Here is a 22,710-nt window from a genome sequence, read left to right as displayed (position 1 = left end):
CCTAACTCCTACTTGGCTTCTTGGAAATCTTTGGGGACAATAAGTCCTACAGAAAGCATGAGTCTGTAAAACAAATCTTTCTAAAGAATCCATGTGGTACAGTGGGTTAAGCCTCTTTTTGCAATACCAAAAACAGCAGTGCCAGTTTAACTGCTGCTGCACTCATGAGCCAGCTCCCTACTAGGTACCCTGGGAAAACAAAGGACGCAGGCCCAAGTCCCTGGGCTCTTGATACCCACACTGGAGACCCAGATGGCGTTCTGGGCTCCTGGCTTCAGTCTGACCTAGCCTGGGCCATTGTGGCCATTTGGAGAGTGAACCAGTCCATGAGAGACTTGTCTCCTCCTGCTCCCTTTCTGTCTCTCCTCTATCAATCATTCTGCCTTTCAGGTAAATAAAACAAACCCTTTTTTAAAAAATCAGTTTATAACATTTAGAATCTGTAACAATTACCCTTAAGGAGATGAGCTCAGGATAATGACACTAGCTAATTCTTACTATGCAGTCACTCTGAGTGAGATCTTCCGTGAAGAAAACAGCCACTCAGACAGCAGAATCACTTCACTCACTGCTTTTTTATAGTCACAGCTTTTTTTTTTTTTTAAAGATTTATTTTTATTATTTTTTCATTGGAAAGGCAGATATACAGAGAGGAGAGACAGAGAGGAAGATCTTCCGTCCGATGATTCACTCCCCAAGTGAGCGCAACGGGCCGATACTATGCCGATCCGAAGCCAGGAGCCTCTTCCAGGTCTCCCACGCGGGTGCAGGTTCCCAAAGCTTTGGGCCGTCCTCGACTGCTTTCCCAGGCCACAGGCAGGGAGCTGGAAGGGAAGCGGGGCTGCCGGGATTAGAACCGGCGCCCATATGGGATCCCGGGCATGCAAGGTGAGGACCTTTAACCACTTGCGCCACCGCGCCGGGCCCTAGTCACAGCTTTTTAAACAAGATTGGAGAGCATTAAAAAATGCATGCAAATAAAACAAAATCAAACAAAACGCAAGGTCAGAGACCCAGTGGCGATGGCCCAGCAGCCTTGAAACAGGCAGGACAGTCCCCATTTCGGATAATTACTCAGTGTTCTCCTCACCCCACCTCTGGTGCCAGTAACAGGCCAGACCACAGAACAATGCGAGGAACTATGGGGCAGGCAGGGCTTGGCCATCTTGCTTACCTTTCTCTTGCGAGTCTCAGAAAGTTTTTGAAACACATCTTGGTTCCTTTGCCCAGTTTTCTGGTCGATGCAAATCATCTGGCACCTATGACAAGGTCCCAAAACCTGGCAGAAGTGAAGGAAGAAGACAGTGCTACAACAAAGTTGCCTAGATCCTCCCCTTCTGCAGAGACAGGTGCATAGCAACAGCCCACACCTAGGCCAAGGGACACAATCTCCTGTAGAGCTGAAGTCCTGCTCCCCAGGCCAGGGGCAGGAGGGTGGTGCTGTGGTCAGATAACTGCTTGAGATGCTTACACTCCATATTTCAGTGCCTGGTTCAAGTCCCAGCTACTCTGCTTCTGATCTGACTTCCTGCTGGTACACGCCCTGGAAGGCAGAGCCATAGCCCAAGTCCTAGGCGGCAGGCAAGGAAACCTGCTAGGAGTTCTAGGGACCTGGCTTCAGCCTGACCCAGTTCCAGCCATCATAAGCATTTGGACAGTGAACGAGCAGACGAAAGATTTCTCTCTCTCCCTCCCCACTTTCAAATATAATAAAAAATAAATAAAGGAACTTAAAAAAAAATAATAAAGCAGCTTTCCCAGGCCACATAAGTAGTTGAAATGGACAGAGATGGGGGAAGGAGAGAGGAGCCTGTCTCTCACCTGGGATGCTTGGCTGACCCATGACCTCTCCAGGCCACATTTTCTCCTCCATCTCATTAGCTGGATTGTTTTCTAAAGATTTTATTCATTCACTTACTTGAAAGGCAGAGATACAGAAAGAGAACAGACAAGAGACAGAGAGATCTTCCCTGCATTGGTTCATTCCCAAAGTGGCCATAATGGCTAGGATTGGGGCCAGGCCAAAATCAGGAGCCAGGAGCTAGGAGCTTCACCCAGATCTCCCATATGGCAGCAGGTACCCAAGCACTTGGACCATCTGCTTTCCTTTCCCAGCACCTTAACAGGGAGCTCCATGGGAAGTGAAGCAAGTGAAGCAACCAGGACGTAAACCGGCATCCATATGGGATGTCAGCATTGCAGGTGGCTGCTCAATGTGCCACCCCACAGCACCAGCCCCTTAGCTAGATTTAAGGGTGACTTAAAGACCCTGGGATGCCAAGCTCACTTTCATGATGGGATTGTATGGCGTAAGAGCCAAGCACGGAAGGACTTCCCACCTGCCACCATCAGGTCAGAGATGGAGGTCAGTCTGTACCCATTACATTTCCACAAGGACAGCAGAACCTCTCATGACTTACCTGAAAATGCAAGGAACCAACCGAAATGCCATCCCACTTCTCTTCTTCAAAAGGCTTTGTTCCATTGGTAATAATATTGGCCCGGAAACGCGAAATGAGGTCTTTCATTGGGAATAACTCCTCCTTTCCATTCTCATCACTGTACAAGACATGCCCAAAGCATGAATAGCAGAACATGGGCATATACTTGCCCCATGACACCTGATTGGCCAGCTCCCTCTGGCCTGAGGTGTGGATGGTGAGAAGCAAACTTTCACCTCCAGCATTAAGATGACACCCACCCATCAGTCTTCAACAGCACCCCCCTGAGATATGCCCCCTGAGAAGGGAGACAGGCATAGGCAATTAAAGAGTTGACCTTAAACAGATTACCAAGGACCTCAAAAGCACCAAAAGCTCATAGTCCTTTAGGGAGTTAAATTATCACAAATACATTCACAAATACATGGGACTGGCACTGGCTTGCCTCATCAGCATACACTATCAGAGCACTGTTTATGATTCCTGCTGCTCTGATTCTGATCCAACTCCTTGCTAATGCACCTGAGAAGGCAATGGAAGATAACCCGGGCACTTGAGCCCTGTCACCCATGCGGAATATTCAGTTTTTAGTCCACGACTTTGGTCTGGCAAAGTTATTTGGGGAGTGAATCAGCAGAAGAGGTGTGTATATGTGGGTTGGGGGGGGTTCCTGATCTCTGTTATTCTGCCTTTCAGATAAATAAATCTTTTAAAATATAAATAAAATAAAGTCATTTTGGAAGACAGTATGGAAATTCTTCCAAAACTAAAAATAGAACTTCCATATGATCCAGCAACCCCACTCCTGGGTCTTGATCCAAGAGAAATGAAATCTGTCTGGCAAAGAGACATCTGCAGTCCCATGTCTCCTGCAGCACACGTTACGATAGCCAGGAAATGGAATCAACCTAAGTGTCTCTCCACTGATGGATAAATAAAGTGTGGCACATATGCACAATGGAATACTACTCAACAAGGAAAATGGGCAAAATCTTCATTGACAACCACACGGATGGAAGTGGAATTCACGTTAAGTAAAATAAGCCAAGCACAGAAAGACAAGTGTCACATGATCTCACTCATATGTCAAGTCTGAAAAATGGGTAATTTCATAAAATTAAAAGCACTGGCACTTACCAGAGGCTGGGATGGAAGAAGGAAAGGACAGATGGGGAAAGGCTGACTGATTGGTACTAGGTTATACTTGATAGAAATAAGACGTTTCGGGGTTCTTTTGCATAGTAGGGTAATTGCAGGTAATGTTAACACACTTTATGTCTCAATTAAAAAAAGCTAAGACAATGTTGGGTGTTTCAGTAAAAATAAATGTCAGAAATTTGAAGAGACAAATATTTACTGTGGACATTAAATGATGCATGCATGTGTTAAAACATAGTACCCCACAAATATATAAAATGTTTATATCTGTTAACATTTTCTAAACAAATTAAAAACTTAAAAACATCATACATTTCAACATAGAAGATGAATGTCTTATTTTCAGCCTTAAGTAGCTTAGGCTATTTTTGTAACTCATGTTTTAATTTTCTGTTTACTGCTATGGGGTTATGAACAATGGTACTTGGCAGCTCCATGCATGTCCATCCTCACTCAGAGGAAACCCTGTAAATGTGTCTCATGAGCACACTCTGAATCGCTCCCCTTGTGCCAAGTTAAAGAACATCTGTGTGAAAATGAAGCCACTGGTGGCTTTCTTCTGTCTGTGCAGACTGAGCCAACATTAGGCACACTCTCTTCCATGAGCTCTGGGATCTGAGGACTTGCAGCGAACTGTCGAGTGGGCCTGAGATTGCGCATGTGCTTTCGTTCCAACGGCAGGTGGGGAGCAGTGGGGAAAGGCCCCATGCTGGTATGATGTGCAACTGGGCCAGGCCTGAGGTCTTGCACATGTACTTGCGTCCCAAGTGAGCAGAGGGGTAAGATCCCAGGTAGCCAGTCTGGGAACCCGTCCATGATCTTGGGTCCCTAGTGGGTAGCCAGAGCTCCAGGTCAGCACACCCCTCCACCAGGAAATTGGACTTGGGAAGACAGGGCTGGGGAACCCATGTGCTCCCAGGTGCGGGGACTGTGATCCTCTCAAGAAAGTGGGTATGAGGATGCGTGCAAGGGAAGACTGCCAAAGGAGTATGTTGCAGGTGAGGAATGACTCCTGGGGGACTTTTACCAACAGGGCCACCGTAATTGCAGGGAAGTGAGGGGGCTGAGACTGAGAGGTTTGGAAGAAGGAAGTTAGAGGACCTTTATGGATCAGACTGATGCACCCACACATGTGGGAGACCTGAGCTGGGCTAGTTAGCATCAACCACCACTGATCACCACCCACCAGTACACACTAAAGCTAGGGCTGGGGGCTTCACCCAGATCTTCCTGTCTGTGTGTACTGGAACAGGAGATAGGTAACATAAGTCTCGACCATGACACTGCCTAGCACATGAGAGCATCAGTTCTGGGAGCAGATTCTGTGGGGACTACGTGGGCTTAGCCCTGTGGAACTGAAATACCTGCTAGTTTGCTCAAGTGAGTGGGGTAGTGAAGGGCTAAGCTAGATATGACCATGGGAACCTCTGACTCTCATGGGTACTGGGGTTGAGAACAGGCCAAGCTGGTCCAGGCTTCAGTACCCATAGGTACATCCAGGAATAGGGTATTGGGCGGAACAGGCCACAGTATCCACCAGCACACACAAAGGCCAAGACAGAGAGGGCAGGCTATGTTGGTTAAGAGCCTAGCACCCAATGGCATACATGAGATCTGGGAGTAGGCTAAGTGGGGGAAATTGGGGAACTCCCATGGTGAGCTGTATCTCCCACCAGTGAGCACATGATTCAGATTAGGAGTATGGGTCAGGCCAGGCAAGCTGCTCCACTTGCTGCCAAGTGTGTGCATTGGTTCTGGAAAGGGTAGACTGGGCAGGGTTGTGCCATGTGGAAAGTGCAAAATCCAGGATAGAACAAAATGGGATGTGGGACAGAATGAACCAGTCTTCTGTACATACTGGCAAGCACAGGAACCAGGGCTGAGGGTGGACCTGGTGGGGTTACTGGGGGTTGTTCCAACTGGGCTGGGGTACATTGAGGACCAAGTGTATGGTGGGTAGGGCTGGGCTGGGCTGCAGCATCCATTACTTTGAGCAAGAGATGGGGTTGGAGGCAGAACCAACCTAGCAACTGCAACCACCAGTATGTATTTAGGCTGATGTGGGCGACAGACTGAGCTGAACCCCATACTGGCTGGCACACACAGGAGTCAGGTCTGGGATCACCTCAGTTAAACACAAAAGGATTTTGCGCCTGGAGCAGTAGCCTAATGGCTAAAGCCCTCGCCTTGCATGCTTGGGATCCCATATGGGCACTGATTCATGTTCCAGCTGTTCGAAGTTCCAACCAGCTTCCTGCTTGTAGCCTGGGAAAGCAGTTGAGGTCGGCCCAAAGCCTTGGAACTCTGTACCCATGTAGGAGGCCCAGAAGAGGCTCCTGGCTCCTAGCTTCAGATTGGCTCAGCTCTGGCCATTGCAGCCACTTGGGGGGTGAATCACCAAACAAAAATCTTTCTCTTTCTCTGTAAATATAACTTTTCAATAAAAAAATAAGTAAACCTACTTAAAAAAATGCAAAAGGCTTTCACAGTTGTTCTTTTATCAGCCCTCAAAATTACTGTCCAGTAGAACAAGGCTCCTGGGACGCAGAAGACAATGGAAGGGTTGGCCAGGAAACTAGGCCAACTTGATGGCAATTCAATTTAACCAAGTGTTAGTTAATGGAATGATGAGAGGCTGGGGTTATGACCTAGTGGGTGGTGGCATGGTGGCTTAAGCCACTGCCTCTGACACCAACATCCCATATAAATGCAGGCTCCAGGCTTAGCTGCACAACTTCCAATCCAGCTCCCTGCCAACATGCCTGAGAAAGCAGCAGAGAATGCTTGGCCCAGCCTCTCACTTGCCACCCACTTCTGGGCTCCTGACTTTGGTCTACCACAGTCCTGCTTGTTATAGGCATTTGGACATGAGCTAATGGATGGAAAATCTCCCTCTCTCAAGACTCTACCTCTCAAATAAAGAAATACATCTTTCGGGGCCGGCACTGTGGCATGGCTGGAACAGTCATTGCCTATCATACTGGTATCCCATGTGGGCACTGCTTCAAGTCCCAGCTGCCCCACTTCCAATCTAGCTCCCTGTTGATGTGCCTGGGAAAGCAGCAGAGGATGGTTCAAGTCCCACCTGGGAAACCCAAAAGAGGCTCATGCCTTCTGACTTTGGACTGGCCTGACTCCAGCCACTGAAGCCATGAAAGAAATATTTTAAAATAATGAAATGATTAGAGAATGCTGGCTGGGGCTTCCTCTCTGGGGATCTTGAAATTGTTAAGGGTCAATGGACAGTAAATGAGAACTTTCTCAAAAAACTACTGGGAACCGGCCAAAGGCTCTGCTCACCTCCCTGGGCCGCAGGAGTGAGTGAAGACGGTAGTCTCTGTAACTCTCAAATCCTTCCCCAGGTAGAGCCAGGCCTCCCCCCAGAGGCAGTTCCTGTCCGTTGGTCCTCAGCCAAGAGGTCTTACCTGGTACTTAGTTGTTGCTGAAGTTCCCAAACACTCGACTGATTCACCAGCAGGTACTGTGCCTCATTCACCAGAGAAAGGGTGGCTGTCGTAGCAGGAAATTGATCTGAAAATGATGGAGCATTTTAAAAAAGAGAGAGAGATGCTTTCTTGAAATGCAAATGAAGCTTGCTTCCAAGAACTTGTTTTTAAAGGTGGATTCTGCTTCCATAAGGGAAAACAAAATGGTACCTGACAAATGACTCAGACCTCCCAAGAGGAAAATGACTTCCTAGAATAGTCCATCTAAAAGCATCTAAGGTCAGGCCCGGCACAATAGCGTAGTGGTTAAAATCCTTGCCTTGCACGTGCCAGGATCTCATGTGGGCGCCAGTTCTAATCCTGGTGGCCTTGCTTCCCATCCTGCTCCCTGTTTGTGGCCTGGGAAAGCAGTCAAGGGCAGTCCAAAGCCTTGGGACCCTGCACCTGCATGGGAGACCCAGAAAAGCTCCTGGCTCCTGGCTTCAGATTGGCTCAGCTCCAGCCATTGCAGACGCTTAGGGAGTGAACTATTGGATGGAAGATCTTCCTCTCTGTCTCTCCTCCTCTCTGTATATCTGCCTTTCTAATAAAAATAAATAAATCTTTTTAAAAAGATCATCTAAGGTCAGGAGGTGTGGGGTTGAAGTCTTGACTGGAAGAAGCACATCCCATGGTAGAGGGCCGAATTTGTGTCCTGGCTCCTCTGCTCTTTCTGCTAATGTCACTGGGAAGCAGCGGAAGATGGCCCTAGAACTTGAATCCCTACAATCCCTCCCACCTCCAGTGTAGACCAGACCTAGAGGTGGCAGACATGCGGGAGTGAACCATCGCTCTCTAACTTCTGCCACTTTGACTTTCAAGCAGATGAAAAAAATATATTAAAAAAAAATACAGAACAGGCTCTCAGTCCTTTACGGAGGAGCCCGCCTGGCCCGTCAGCTTACTCTCTCAATGTTTCTCTTCATTAAGCTTCATGCTTGCTACTTCTCATCTGAATTCTTTCTCCCATGAGGACGAGGACTCAGAACAGCCAATGTGGGACCCCATAGCAGCCAGCGTGGGACCCCATAGCAGCCAGCGTGAGGCCTGAGGAGGCTCAGTGGTGAGGCCCGAGCTTCCTCCTCCTGGACACTGCTACTGCCAGACTCACTCCCCAAAGCAACTGGGAGTGTCCCTGGTAACAACTCACAAAGACAGCGGCTTGCCAGGGCTCTCACGCCCAGCCACCTAGCCTCACCCAGCACCATCACCTCCAGCCACTGTCTCCTGGCAGGAGTTGTCTCCTATAAGAGGCTGAAGCTCCTTGCTCTGTTTCACATGCCCTGCCTGCACCCTCCTGGCCCTACTGGGTTTACCTGACCAGTCCCGGGGCTGCTCACTGCCCTTCTCCTCTGTCTCCATTGTCGTCGGCAAGTTAAGCAATATCCATGCTGCTCAGTAACCCAGACCCAGCACCTGCTCAGTCAGCAGACTGGTAGCTCTAGGCTTGAATTTTGGGTTTCATTGCAGTGTGAATGCAGACTAGGCTCTCAGGCCTTGATGAAATGCCCACCTCATCTGCCAGGTACACTCCCTTCATTATCTGTCTTTGTTAAACTGTGCTAGTCTGCCTTCCACTACAAAACAAATACAAGGAGGCTGGTGTTGTGGCATAGGAAGTTAAGCCTCTAGCTGCAGTGCTATCATCCCATTTGGGTACCAGATCAAGTTCCAATTCGACTCCCTGTGGCCTGGGCCCCAGCACTCAGATGGGAGACACAGAACTTCCAGACTCCTGGCCACTGGCAACAGTTGCAGCCATTGCAGCCATTGCAGCCATTGCAGCCATTTGGAGAGTGACCAGTGGAGGGAAGATACCTGTCTCTCTATATATATTTGCCCTCACAATTAATAAATATTTTGGGGGCTGGAATGATGGCTCAACTGCCTAATCTTCATTTTTCAGGCATGGTGTCCCTTATGGACACCAGTTCATGTCCTGGCTGCTCCAATTTCCATCCAGCTCCCTGACTGTGGCCTGGGAAAGGAAGGCAGGATGACTCAAAAGCCTTGGGACCCTGCACCCACATGGGAGACATGGTCTCCCCACTGAAAAGCAGTCCAACGGTCCCTGTGTCCTGATCTGAGGACATCATGGAAACTAGGAACATTCTGACTTCATGAATCCAAGTTGTGCTTCTAAATGTGTGCCACCGAAGCTCGAGTCTTGAGCAAAAGCACAAACAGCTGGCCTGAGGGCCTCCTTGGCCTTTGAAAGGGCACCACCCTGCCTGCTGACCTGAGGCCATCTCAGCAGCCTCCCACCAACGGCTGGTCACTCCCACCTACTTCCTGCCTACCCTGGGAATCCACTGCATGGGCAGGATCTTGACATGTGCTAACGTCCTCTAAGAACCTAGACCACATCTAATACCTTTTCCATGTTTCACTTTGGCATTTCGCTGGAAGCTTGAACTCTGTTTGATCAAGTGACATGGACGGCCAAAAAACTTGGATAACCAGTTTGAAATTTTTTCTCCACAATCATAAGTGTTTACCCTGGAGAAGAAAAAAAAGCAGAGGGTAAACTGCTATACAGTACCTATTTAATGATAAACAAATTCAGAGAAGTTAGATTACAAAATCTAATCCTGCCAAAGTCCCCCAGAAAAAGAAGCCTAAAGTGTGCGTGGGAAGCCAAGGCACCAGAAGGCAGATGCTGGGGGGTAGGGCATGGGGAGGCAGAAGGGAAGGGGCTGGGAGGCTGAAGGGAAGCATTTTCACAATATAAATAATTCTAGAAGTTCCTCCTGTGGCTGAGTGAGTCAAGCCGCTACCTGCAATACTAGCATCTCTTATAGGAGTTTGTTCAAGTCCCTGCTGTTCCACTTCTGTGCCAGCTCTTTGTGAATAATGATCTGGGAAAAGCATCAGAAGATAGCCCAAGTGGTTGGACCCTGCCACCCGTGTGAGAGACCCAGAAGAAGCTCCTGGCCCCTGGGTTCAGCCTCACTAGCCCCTGAGATCATCTGGGGAGTCAACCAGTGGAGCGAACATCTCTGTGTAATGCTGACTTTCAAATAAAATCAATCTTTAAAAATTAAAATGTTTGAATAATAAAAAGAAGTTCCTCTTGAAAGCCACCTTAATACGAATTTTTAATGCTGAGAACCATAGACCTTGGACATAAGCTCTTCCAGAGTTATTTTGCTTTAGGAAATGCTTGAACCCAGAAATGTGTCCTAGCTGCTTACTCCAGACCTGATCATGTGTACTGACTTGTTAACATGGTCTCTAAATTACTAATATAAGCACATTTATTGGCCCAGGGTTGTTAAACTCCAGGAGCCTCCTGAATCGTTTTAAGTGTATGTACATCACACCAATGTGGATTTATAATGCAAAATCATGAGCATCTTCCTGTGGGAATACAGGATGGGTATGTTGACACCTATCTTCTTCCTAATTTTTACCAGGACAAATAGACATCCTGCTGTCCTGGGAGGAGAGGGGAGCATGGGACCTCCCATGGGGAAAATGCACCCAGCTCCATGTTTGTTATGTTGAAGATTTAGGGTTCCAGACATAAATATATCAAATCTCTAGTTACCCCCAAACACAGCATCCCTTGAAGGCCCAGCTAAGTGAAAGGGACAGCTGAGGAGGAGTCCGAGAAACAACTGTATGTATTCCTACATGGCTATATTTTTGTCAGAAGACTGGCTCCAGCAACATGCAAAGATGTCCACCCCAAATCCTTTATCCTAATTGAAAATGTGCCATTGGGCCCAGCATGGTAGCCTAGAGGCTAGGGTCCTCGCCTTGCATGCACCAAGATCCCATATGGGCACCAGTTCTAATCCCGACAGCTCTGCTTCCCATCCAGCTCCCTGCTTGTGGACTGGGAAAGCACTTGAGGATGGACCAAAGTCTTGAGACCCTGCACCTGTGTGGGAGACCCAGAAGAAGCACCGGGCTCCTGGCTTCGGATTGGCTCAGCTCTAGCCATTGCTGTTGCTTGAGGGGAGTGAATCAACAGACAGAAGATCTTCCTTCCTCTCTCTCCTACTCTCTGCGTATCTGACTTTCCAAGAAAAAATTAAGTAAATCTTTTAAAAAAAGAAAATGTGCCATCATTAAAATGTTTACTATAATGTGACAGTTTAATCTGTGCATATCTTGGCGAAAAGACATAGGAAGTGCTCAGCTCTTTGGCCAACATTACCCAAAAAGCTCAGCCATGCCAAGCATAGTCCTCACACCATCAGCCTGGCACCGTATCCTGAGGTGTAACCTCTCAGGATCCTAAAGGGATCCCCTGCCTGGCACCCATTGGGATGGATGCTCCCTTCACATGTAACACATCACATCATGACACATATGACTCTCTTGCTCAAGGCAGGGCAAAAGAAAATGCAATGTGCTGTGATATCAGGCAATGTGGTGTCCAGTGAGCACAGATCTTCCCCAGCAATTCGTTCATGGCATTGACCAATGGGCAACTACATGCACATCTTAAGTGGCCTGGTATTTTGAACACTTAGTGTGTGAGGGGGAAGCTGGCAGAAGTAATAGACACAATAGATTTCCCATAATTGGGAAATTGTATCTTCCCTATGTTCAGATTTAGATAACAAGGGACAAATTGATAAACAATGTGTGACCAAGAAATAAAACAGAAATGCTATTACGTGTGACAACTTTTCATTTTCTAGAATTTACCAAAGGGTTTATCAACAACCCAGACTGGGAAACAATCTACAACTAGCTGAAACATTATTTTGAGTTGTCACTTGAAAGCTACACTTGAAAAGCCTTGACATCCCCTCACCTTCAGCCTCTTCATCCAACCTGTTAGCCAGTCCGGGTTGTTGTATAGCCAGAAGATGTATCTGACACCTGCCTGATTCTTCTCCCCGATCATGCTCCACTTAGCTCACCTGGTAATCCTGCCTCCTGCTACCATGGGGGATCAGACGGCCCTCCCACTTGCATCCCTAACCCCTTCCAACTATGACCAGCAGCCACTCTTTGCCTCCTTCCAACCATTTCCCCAGCTAGCCTGTCCTCCCACCCCAAACTCTGCCCCTGGCCTGTTTGCAAGCCCTGCAGGTAGAACACAGGTGGTCAAGCTGGAAAACTAAAGATAAACAAACACATATAGCAATGTTGGGAATAATAATGAATGCAAAGAAGCACAACAGAGTCAATGGGGACATGGGGGTGGAGCGAGCGGGTGTTTGTGGGTGGCTGGCCAGCTCTCTGAGAGTTTTGAGCAAACCTGATGAAGGTGGAACTGACAGAGGAGAGGGAATGAGTCCATTGGAGAGCTAAGTAAGAGAGTTCAGGCAGAGGAAACAGCGAGGGCCAAAATGCGAGAAATGTATGTGTTTGGTGGACTTGGAAAACAGAGTCCATACGGACAGAGCAGAAAGTGCAGCAGGGAAATGGAGGGTGCAGCAGAGGATGGAGCAGACAAGGCCCGGCTCTTCTCTCCCTGGGCACCCAGGCAGCGGGGCATGCTTGTCTCCCGCCTTGGCATCTCACCTGTCAGCACAGACCTTGCTCTGGCAAATCCGACCCTGTTCACTGTTCTCCTCCAGGGGCACCTCGATAGGTTCCATCCCTGGTGAGAAAGAGTAGACAGAAATTCACCACCAGGCTATGAAGTGTCCGAGCAGCTCAAGCATGCTGGCATTTGGTTGGACCGAGTAGACAGCTGACTTTCAGAATTGTTTTTATAACACATGGAGCTGTCCTTCATCATCCTTGGCACCACCGACAGCGTCGGCCTCGCACAGCTCTCTCACAATACACCTTGCACTGGGACAAACACACCTACAGTCCCTGCGCATTCAATTAATTCCTCTGATTTTTCTACCTAGGAATAAGTACATCCTGAGGTCACTGTTCCCTGAGTTACATTTAAATTCTTTAGTATAAAGAAATACAAAACACACATATGTAACAGTTCCACATAACATATTAAGTTCCTGGATATCTGAACTTCAACAAGAACAGTACTGTATAACAAGTTTATATGGGCGCCTGTGTGCAGCACTGTAAGTTAAGCCTCCGCCTGAGGCATCAGGGGTGCTGATTTCAGTCCAGCATTCCATATAGGCACCAGTTGGAGTCCCAGCTATTCTCCTTCTGATTCAGCTCCCTGTTATGTGCCTGGGAAAGCAGCAGAGGATGGCCCAACTCCTTGGCTTCCTGCAGCCTCCTGTGAGATGGAGAAGCTCCAGGCTCCTGGCTTCAGACCAGCCCAGCTTTAGCCACTGCAGTCATTTGGGGAGTGAATCAGTGGATGAAAGATCTCTCTTGATTTCTCTCAATCTGTGTGTGTGTGTGTTCTTTCTCTCCATAAATCTGCCTTTCAAATAAAAATAAATAAATCTTAGGAGCAAAAAAAGATTGTAAATGCAAACCCCTATTAAAAACAGATAGAAAAATACAAGCTATTAGTAAATCAAAGCCATTGCTAAATAGTATTTTGGGGAGCAGGATTAGTTCCATTACATTACAGAAAATCTATCATTATAACGCATCACATTAGTAAACTATGGGAGAAGAAAGATCAACAGTTGCAGAAAAAATACTCAGTAAGAACTGACTGTTACTTAAGACAATGCTTTTGGTAAAAACAGGAACCACATTAGCTTGATAAATCTATCAAAAAAAAAAAACCTATAGCAAACATCATTCTTATTTTTGAAGACTTGGAAGCATCCCATAAATCAGTAGTGAAGGTTTCTCCCATTGCAGTTCTATCCATTATATTAGAATGACGAGAAAATGTAATCATGTGGAAGAAGGGCAAATAAACAAGAAAGTAGAAAAATAAAAATAAATTAAAAATGAAAAAAGAAAAAACACATAAAAAACAAAAGAAAAAAATTTTAAAGGAAGAAGAAATATATAAGAAAAAAAGACAAAAAAGAAAAAAGGGTAAAGCAATAAAAATGGAAAAGGGTGGTTCAAAGTGATTGTTATTTGGAGGTGACATTGGAAACTACAAGCTAAGTAGAAGACGTCTGCCCACCGACTCTCAGCAGAAGATAAAAGCAGACTCAGGAAGCCCACAGGGAAATCTGTGACACTTGTCCCTGCCTCCAGCAGAGCAGAGGGCAAACAACAGGACAGCTTGTAGTTCCCAGCTTCACTCAAGCAGGGAAAGGGCAATGGCCATTTGGGGGTGAACCAGTGGGTGGAAGATCTTTCTCTCCATTTCTCTGTAAATCTACCTTTCAAATTTAAGATTTATTTATTTTTATTGGAAAGGCAGATTTACAGAGATCCGGAGAAACAAAGATCCTTCCTCTGCTGATCACTCCACAAGCGGCCACAATGGCTGGACCTGAGCCAATCTGACCCAGGAGACTGGAGCTTCTTCCGGGTCTCCCACATGGGTGCAGGGTCCCAAGGCTTGGGGCCATCCTTGACTGCTTCCCCTGGCCACAAGCAGGGGGCTGGATGGGAAGTAGGACAGTTGGGACACAAACCAATAGCCATACGGGATCCTAGCACATGCAAGGTAAGGATGTAGCCACTAAGTTATTGTGCCCAGCCCCTGCCTTTCAAATAAAAGATTAATTATATTAAAAAAGAAGTTACATACCAGCTCAGCTCTTGCTGTTACCGCCATTTGGGGTGTGAACCAGCAGATGGCAGCACTCTCTATATGTATCTATCCAACTGTACCCAGAATAGGATGCTACCCTCATGCATCACACTCTTAACATCCTCTACACCTGTGCTAACACCGTAGCCACTGGCCACTATTCACAGGACTGCAAATGCAACACAACCATTCACTTCCAGTGTCCCACTGCCACAGTTTAAGTGCTCAACAGCTGCCACGTGGCTGGGAGCTACCAACCTGGACAGTGTGGACACTGAATATTCCCACTATCAGAAAAAGCTCTATTGGGCAGAACTGGTACATCAAAAATTTTACAGAAAAATACAAATGAAGGAAATTTATTTGGGGACCAAAAAATAAATAAAACCCAGGCATAGCTTTTTTCATAATACACATCTTCCATGAACTTTTTGAGATAGCTGCACAGTTTTCTATCTGCACATTAGACAACTCATAATAAAAACCAGCAAGGAAGACTTAAGGCCTGCCATACATATTATGGTGAAGGAAGGAAATTTAAAAAAAAAAAAAAAAGCAAGAAGAAAAGGCCATTATATGATTTCAAAGTTTATATCTCTCTTCTTTTAAGGTTTATTTAGTTTTATTGGAAAGATAGCTATACAAAGAGAGGAAGAGAGACAGAGAAAGATCTTCTGTCTGCTGATTCACTCCCCAAGTGGCCGCAAAGGCTGGAGCTGAGCTGATCCAAAGCCAGAAGCCTCCTCTGGGTCTCCCATGCGGGTGCAGGATCCCAAGCTTTGGGCCGCCCTCGACTGCTTTCCCAGGCCACAAGCAGGGAGCTGGATGGGAATTGAGGCCACCGGGATTAGAACCGCTGCCCATATGGGATCCTGGAGTGTTCAAGATGAGGATTAGCTGCTAGGTTACTGCACCAGGCCCCAAAGTTTATATCTCTTTACTTTCTGACTGAACCATCAGACCATTACTGTTTTGCCAGAAATTTCCCTAAAACAACTTGGAAACAAACTGCTGTCATCTTCCCCAATCATATCAGTTACTTCAGGACTACTTCAATCTTTTGTAGAACAAAATCCATGATTTATGATTACATGAGATAAAAGGACTCTGAACTGCCCTCCGAGAGTGTCATTTTTGTACCTTTGGCCTTGATGACCATGATCCTTTGCTTCAGGTCAATGCAGGGCTGGATCAGGCAGAGCCGGGGCTCCTGCTTCTGACTGAGACAAATGCCATTGTGGTTCACAACCATCCAGCTCCGGTCGTACAGCAACCCTTGCTTTCCTATAGGCCAGCTGGTCACCTAGACAGAAAAACAGGTGCAGCTGAGGGCAGGGCTCCTCCACAAAAGACTGTGCCAATGGACTTCATTCGTTCAGCAGATGCTCTTGAAGGAAGAAGAGGAGGAGGGGAAGAGAGGAAACCAAGAAAGCAAAGCAAAGGAGATAGTGGGAGCAAGGTTCCACTGAGCCTGGAGGTCCCCTCTCTGCCCTCCTCCACTGCAGCCTGGGCTTGGAGTGGGGAAGTCTTGCACCTTGCATCCCTTCAGAGCACACTAGAGGGCATCTCCAGGAGGTAAATAAACCTCTGCTGGCTCTCTCCCCATTGACCGCAGCCAGCCCAGCAGTGAGGCTCCTGCCAGGCACAGCTTCACAGCACAGACACACCTCTGCACAAACTGGGGCTGCCCTAGGATGGCTACTGAGCTCGCTGATCCACTCTAAGCATGTACAATTTCTGAATGCCTTGTATTTCTACAAAACTAATGCTAATCACACCCAGTGCCTGGCTCATGCTTTCTAACACCTTCCATCAGTGAAAAAGGACTGGAAATCTTTGGGGAAATCACTGCTCTGATGGCTGTAGCAGGGAGCAGGCTTGGGAAGCCACAAGCAGCTTGCCATGCCGGGAAATGAGGAAGAACTCAGAAGACACTTTAGCAGTAGTTCACAGGGATGCAGAAAGCAATGGAAAGCTTGGCAGTTGGACAAGTCTGGAATAATACAAGATAATAAGAATAATACAGTGTGAGGGCCTGGCACAGCAGCCTGGTAGCTAAAGTCCTCACCTCGCACACATAGGATCCCATATGGGCACCAGAAAGTACCTGGCTGCTCCACTTCCCATCCAGCTCCCTACTTGTGGCCTGGGAAAGCAGCAGAGGACAGTCCAAAGCTTTGGGACCCTGCACCCACATGGGAGACCTGGAAGAGGCTCCCGGCTCCTGGCTTCAAATCAGCTCAACTCCAGCCTTCACGGCCACTTGGGGAATGAACCAGTGAACAGAAGATTTTTCTCTCTGCATCTCCCTCTCTCTGTGTATATGTCTTTCCAGAACCCAGGCCCCCAAGAGGAGCAAAGCCAAGACTGAGGAAAGACAGGGGTGCTGAGCCACTCCATCGGCTCCAGGAACTGGCCGTGATTTCCCTGAGCCACGGGGAGGTGGTAGGGGAGGTTGGATGGAGATGACCAATCAGGGGTTACATTTCTGTTAAGTGTTATATTGTCCCTTTCTACTTCTTTCCTAAACTCTTACTCCACCAGCTCTTCTTCCACCGCCTTCATTTCTTCAGTGAATCCTCATATTAGCAAGTTCATAGTCATCTCTAACCTAGAAAGACCCCTTCTGCCTATGGCGCTCAGGCCTTGGGCAAGTGTCCTTGTCCGTAGATTAATCAACAGCACCTGCGGGCACTAAGGCTGGTGCAGCATCCCCTCCATGAGGATTCTTCCTTCCCTAGCCAGTCGTCTGCTCGGCAAAGACTGAAAAGATTTGGGGATGGTTAGGACAGCATGACTTTCAAAGTAACTGAGATTCTATTTCATTCTCTTGCTATTTTGCTCTGAGCGCTTGGTCTGCCTACCCACAGGAATCTGAACGCTTTAGCTGGAAATGTGATCAAAAAGGCAGTTACTACTTAAGGCATCCTCTTGTGGAGAGAGTGGGTGCAAACTTAGATGGGTCTTCCAGTGAAGGAAGGCAGGAAAGACTGAGGCCCCATGGACAGTGGGAAGGAGGGGCTGTGGAGTGCAGGGACAGATGTGCAAGAGGAAGCTACAGTGCCTGGGGCTGCACACCAGGCCAACCCCAGCAGCCAGGAACCCGAGTCCGGGCCTCCCATGTGGGTGGCAGGCACGCAATCACCAGATCCAGTCGTTAACTAATGCCACCGAGGGTCTGCGTGGACAGGAAGCTGTAGTCAGTAGACCAGCCAAGAATGCCCCCTGGCACTCCAAGTTTCAATGTGGGCATCTTAACCGCTAGGCTAAATGACCACTCCAGGAAAAGGGATTTGTTTCAGTTCAGGCAATGACTAGCAGCTAACTGAAGGGGGCAGCAGAGAGAGCTGAAAAAAAAAAGACAACGAGAAAGTTGTTCTGTGCCTTTTTGTTTTTGTAAAAAAAGAGAATCTAGAAGGACCGAAATAACATATATTATTTCTGCATTTTTACAAATAAAGATGGCTATTCTAGTGGGAAACAAAGAGAAAGTCCTTACCTCAAACGCAGCACAGGATTTAATGGGGTAGAGGTAAATGTTGGTGACAACATGTGTCCCCAAGCCCCCATCAGGCACTCCCGCCGCTCCTTCTGAAGGCGTCTGCAGGGCCGGCCCGGCCTCAGCCGAGGATGGGCCCAGGACGCTCACAGGGGTGGCCGGGTCCATCGGAAGCCGGGAGTCGGGGAGGGAGCCTTCCTGAGGAGAAAGGTCACATCCCTCCTGGACCATCGCCACATCCTGCACCCCTAGTGGTGCGGCCACACGGGCAGGGTGGCCCTTGGATGAGTGCAGCCAGGTGGCCGTGATGAAGCTGAGCAAGGCCTGGGCATCCTCCAGCGTGGACATGTAACCAAACGAGATCCTCACGGAGCCTGTCGGCTGCCCATCGATGAGGTCCACGTCATCCCCGCAGACATGGCCAGCCTAAAATACAGGGGACACAGATCAGCCAGAGGGATGCATGTCGCAAGGCAAACTGTATTAATTTTAAAATTAATAGTAGTGGGTGGAGCTTTTCCCCTTATCTCTTCCCTTACCCTGGATACAGGAAAAAAAAATATTAATGTGGAAACAATGGTCTTACCCACACATTCCTGTAGCCCTTGACCCTTTGTGCCCTCATCAACTATGTAAAGATTACCAAAATAAAAGAATTTTAAGAAATTAATAGTAGTGAAGTACAGTAATACTGGTTAAGACACTAGTACCGCCAGCATCCTACATCAACAGGAACCGTTCAGCACCTGCCTCTGGCTCCCAACTCCATCCTTCTGTTAAGGCAGACCCCAGCAGGAAGTGGTCATGGCTCAAGTTCTTGAGATCCTAGCTTCAGCTGCAGCGCAGCCTGCGTCATCATGGGCACTCGGGGAGTCAGCCAGCAGATGGGCTCAATCACTCCCTCCCTGTCCCTCTTCTTTTCCCCTTTTCTTCCCTTTCTCTCTCTCTCTCTCTTTCTCTCTCTCTCTTCCTCCCTCCCTCCCTCCCTCTCTTCCCCCCATCTCTCCCCCCACCTTACTTTCTCCTTCCCACCCTCAAATAGACAGATAAGTAAAAATAGAGTAAAGTAATCCACAGCTGTGTGTCTGAGACAGCCTTCAGTTCTGTGCGCTCAGAAACCTGCTTTCAGGGCCTCAGTCTGCTCAGAGCTTAAATGGAACCACCCAACTTCATGGCGCCGTGAAAGTTTTGGGCAGAAACACTTCATGGCTATTGTTAAGCCAGCACTCAGCACAGTGCTGGCCCATGCAGGTACCAGCTTATGCCTACCAGAGCTAAAGCGGAACAGATATCTGCTGGCCCCCATGAGCCTCCCTCAGGATTGACAGGAGGCCTACAGAGCTGCCCTTTCAAGAAGGAGTGGAGGACAGAGGAGCTTGCAAAGCAAGCAGCCTAGGTCCCTGCCGTGAAGCCAGCCAGCCCAGGAGTCTCAGCCAGCAGCAGGGACAAAAGGCAGATGGTCTCCTAGCCCAGCTGCCCGGTGTTGGGCACTGGTCAACCTGGTGCATTAGGCTTCCCGGAAATCTCCCTGGGTCCAGACCAATGGCCCAGAGACATGGTGCTGTGGCATTCCACAGGGTCAAATATTAGGTCTAGAACCACCATTCTCTGGGCTCTGAGCCTCTCTCCCCTCTTCCCGTGTGCTCTGTTCCCCCCTCCCTCTCCTTCTCTCTCTCCCTTTTCTTCTCTCTCCTTCTCAGTAATCCCCAGCTAACAGTTAGTTAGGATCTGGTGTATGCAATCTTCAGTAGCAACCCAAGCAAACTCAAATTACAAACGATCCCAAAGTAAATCAGGGCTCTGTGACATTCAAGCTACTCTTATGAAATGACACTCCCCATGCCCAAAGTTAGAAACCTCAGGCCCAAAGGAAAGCTAGGGAGGGAGGATCCAGGGAGACACAAAATTCTTCAACCCCAGAAGGTTCCATGCCACTCCAATGCAGAGGAGGCCAACTCTAGCATACAGGTGATACTCTGGGGGAACTAGAAGTGCAGATATAACACCTCCCTAGTTAAACCCCTCTCTACCCTAATATTTCTGCCCCCAAAGGAAGAACTGGCTCAGAAAGCACTGCCATAGAGATAGTATCCTATTTTCTGGTTTTGTTGACCCTTGTTTTGTTTCATACATCCACAGAATGCCCTCAAAAATGAGTCTACAGCACCAGCCCCCATGCCAGACTCAGGACCCACCACAAGCACAACAAAAGGTGCTGGCCAGGGCCATGCAGGCCAGTGCCTGGGCCACAGTGCCCTGAACCCACCTGATGATGCTTCTTGACCATGTTGTTGCTTATCTGCAGGTGCCTCTGGCAGGCCCCTGTGTTACAGAAGCAGCCAGTTCGCAGGTGGATGTTATGAAGACATGCCATTTTGTCGACCTGTGGATTAAATGGGACATGAGCCAGGGTTACTGATGTCCAATTTACTCTGCCTTGTAGGGGAGGAGTTTCAGGTCAGTGTTTGGATTACAGAAGTAGGCTTCAGAAATGTGCAAAGAACAAATTCAATTTCGGAGACCCCAGGTTTCCAGCCCAGTTCACAAGATATTTCCGTGGAGCTGCGGCCCTCCCAGAGCAGGCTCCAGCCAGGAACTATGCCAGGCAGGCCCATGGCAGCCTGACAACAAGCATTCCTGTGATGATGTGAGGTGCTTGCTTTGCCTCAGTCCCCCCAACTTTGGGTTCAATTACACAATCTCAAGTTTTCAAGGCTCTTGCCTGCCCTCTGCTGGTTCCAGGAGGTAGAAATGGATCTAAGAGGCATTTATAGGACACTTCTCCCAAAAGCTACAAGTTACACATCCTTTTTATTTTTACTTTTACTTTTATTTTTATTTTTATTATTGATAAGTCAGATATACAGAGAGGAGGAGAGACAGATAGGAAGATCTTCCATCCGCTGGTTCACTCCCCTAGTGGTCGCCAACGGCCGGTGCTGTGCAGATCAAAAGCGAGAAGCCCAGAACTTCTTCCGGGTCTCTCACACAGGTGCAGGGTCCCAAGGCTTTGAGCTGTCTTTGACTGCTTTCCCAAGCCACGAGCAGGTAGCTGGACGGGAAGGGGGCTGCCAGGATTAGAACGAGTGCCCATACGGGATCCCGGAGCACTCAAGGCAAGGACTTTAGCCACTAGGCTACCGTGCCAACCCTGATACACATTTTCTTTCTCACAGATCAATTTCTAGAGTAGACCACATATTAGGACACAAATCAAATCTCAGCAAATTTAAAAGGATTGAAATCATACCATGTATCATCTTACAACATAAAGAAATAAAACAAGAAATCAACAAGAAGAAAAACAGAACACTCATAAATACTTTGAAATCTAAAAACATGCTATTGAGTGATAATTGGATCATTAAAGAAATTAAAAAGGAATTTTTAAAATTTCTTGAAGTAAATGAAAATTAATCCACAACATATCAAAACTTATGGTATACAGCAAAAACAGTATTAAGAGGGAAGTTAATAGCATTAAATACTTACATTAAAAAAAGAAAAATGTCTCAAAGACATTGAAGACTTGGGAAAAAAAATAGTAAGAGCTTGCACAATGACTCAACCGGCTAATCCTCCACCTGCAAGTGCCAGCATCCCATGTGGGCACTGGCTCATGTCCCAGCTGCTCCACTTCTGATCCAGCTCCCTGATGATAGCCTGGGAAGGCAGCGGAGAATGGCCCAGAGCCTTGGGACCCTGTGCCCGCAAGGGGGACCTGGAAGAAGCTCCTGGCCCCTGGCTTTGGATTGGGTCAACTCCTGCCATTGTGGCCATTTGGGGAGTGCACCAGCAGATGCAACATCATTCTCTCTGTATATTTTCCTTTCCAGTAAAAATAAAGAAATCTTTAAAAGGAAAACTCAAAATTAACAGAAGAAAAAGAAATAATAAAAATCAGCACAGAAATAAACGAAATTGAAACTAAAAAAAAAAATCAAGAAAGAAAAAGTTGGCTTTTTGAGAAAATAAAACTGAAACTTCTAGCCAAATTGCAAAGCAAAAAAGAGGAAAATTTCAAACAAATACAAGTAGAGATAAAAACAAAGATACTACAACTGAAATACAAAAGATCATAAACTACCATGAAGAACTAAACACTAATAAACTGTGCAGCCTCAAACAAATGGATTCCTATACCTTATCAAGATTAGGTCAAGCAAACACTGATGCAAAGATGCTCAACTAAAACCACGTCAAAAAAATATCAAACTTTATGATCAAGGGTGATCTATCCTATAAATGCAAGGGTGGTTCAGTATTAACAAATCAATAAACATCATAAATCCATCAATAGAATGAATAACAAGAACCACATAGCTCCATAGACGCAGAGAGAAAGCATTTGATAAGATCATGACAGTGAATAGAACTTCAAATAAGTGAAAGAACAACTCTGAGTGAGGTATGATTCAACTCTCATGATAAAAGAAAACTCCCTACAAATTAGCTGTAGATGGAACATTTCTCAAAATTATAAAGACCGCATTTCCACAAACCAACAGCCAATAGCATGTGCTGCTCAGAGGAGGTGGGACCAGCTCAGTGGGGGGGGGGGGG

The 22,710-nt window shown here is 47.3% G+C and overlaps 1 protein-coding gene across 1 annotated transcript in view; it reads right to left on the bottom strand.

Annotated features, from left to right (window-relative positions):
• The window catches only part of MOCOS (molybdenum cofactor sulfurase), a 41,301-nt gene that overhangs the window by 1,606 nt on the left and 16,985 nt on the right, over positions 1 to 22,710 (bottom strand). Inside the window, exons 7-14 of the mRNA XM_040984662.1 lie at positions 20,414 to 20,530; positions 18,148 to 18,573; positions 15,789 to 15,951; positions 12,572 to 12,650; positions 9,459 to 9,583; positions 7,025 to 7,130; positions 2,421 to 2,559; positions 1,175 to 1,279 (exon numbers count right to left, since the gene is read on the bottom strand). Coding sequence (XP_040840596.1) covers positions 1,175 to 1,279; positions 2,421 to 2,559; positions 7,025 to 7,130; positions 9,459 to 9,583; positions 12,572 to 12,650; positions 15,789 to 15,951; positions 18,148 to 18,573; positions 20,414 to 20,530 — 1,260 coding nt within the window. The remainder of the gene's footprint in view (positions 1 to 1,174; positions 1,280 to 2,420; positions 2,560 to 7,024; positions 7,131 to 9,458; positions 9,584 to 12,571; positions 12,651 to 15,788; positions 15,952 to 18,147; positions 18,574 to 20,413; positions 20,531 to 22,710) is intronic.

The sequence above is a fragment of the Ochotona curzoniae genome, unplaced genomic scaffold (assembly GCF_017591425.1).
Source record: "Ochotona curzoniae isolate NIBS_2020 unplaced genomic scaffold, NIBS_Ocur_1.0 contig_43, whole genome shotgun sequence".
NCBI lineage: Eukaryota > Metazoa > Chordata > Mammalia > Lagomorpha > Ochotonidae > Ochotona > Ochotona curzoniae.
Note: the sequence above shows the minus strand (reverse complement) of the source record. Positions and strands in the feature narration are given on the sequence as shown.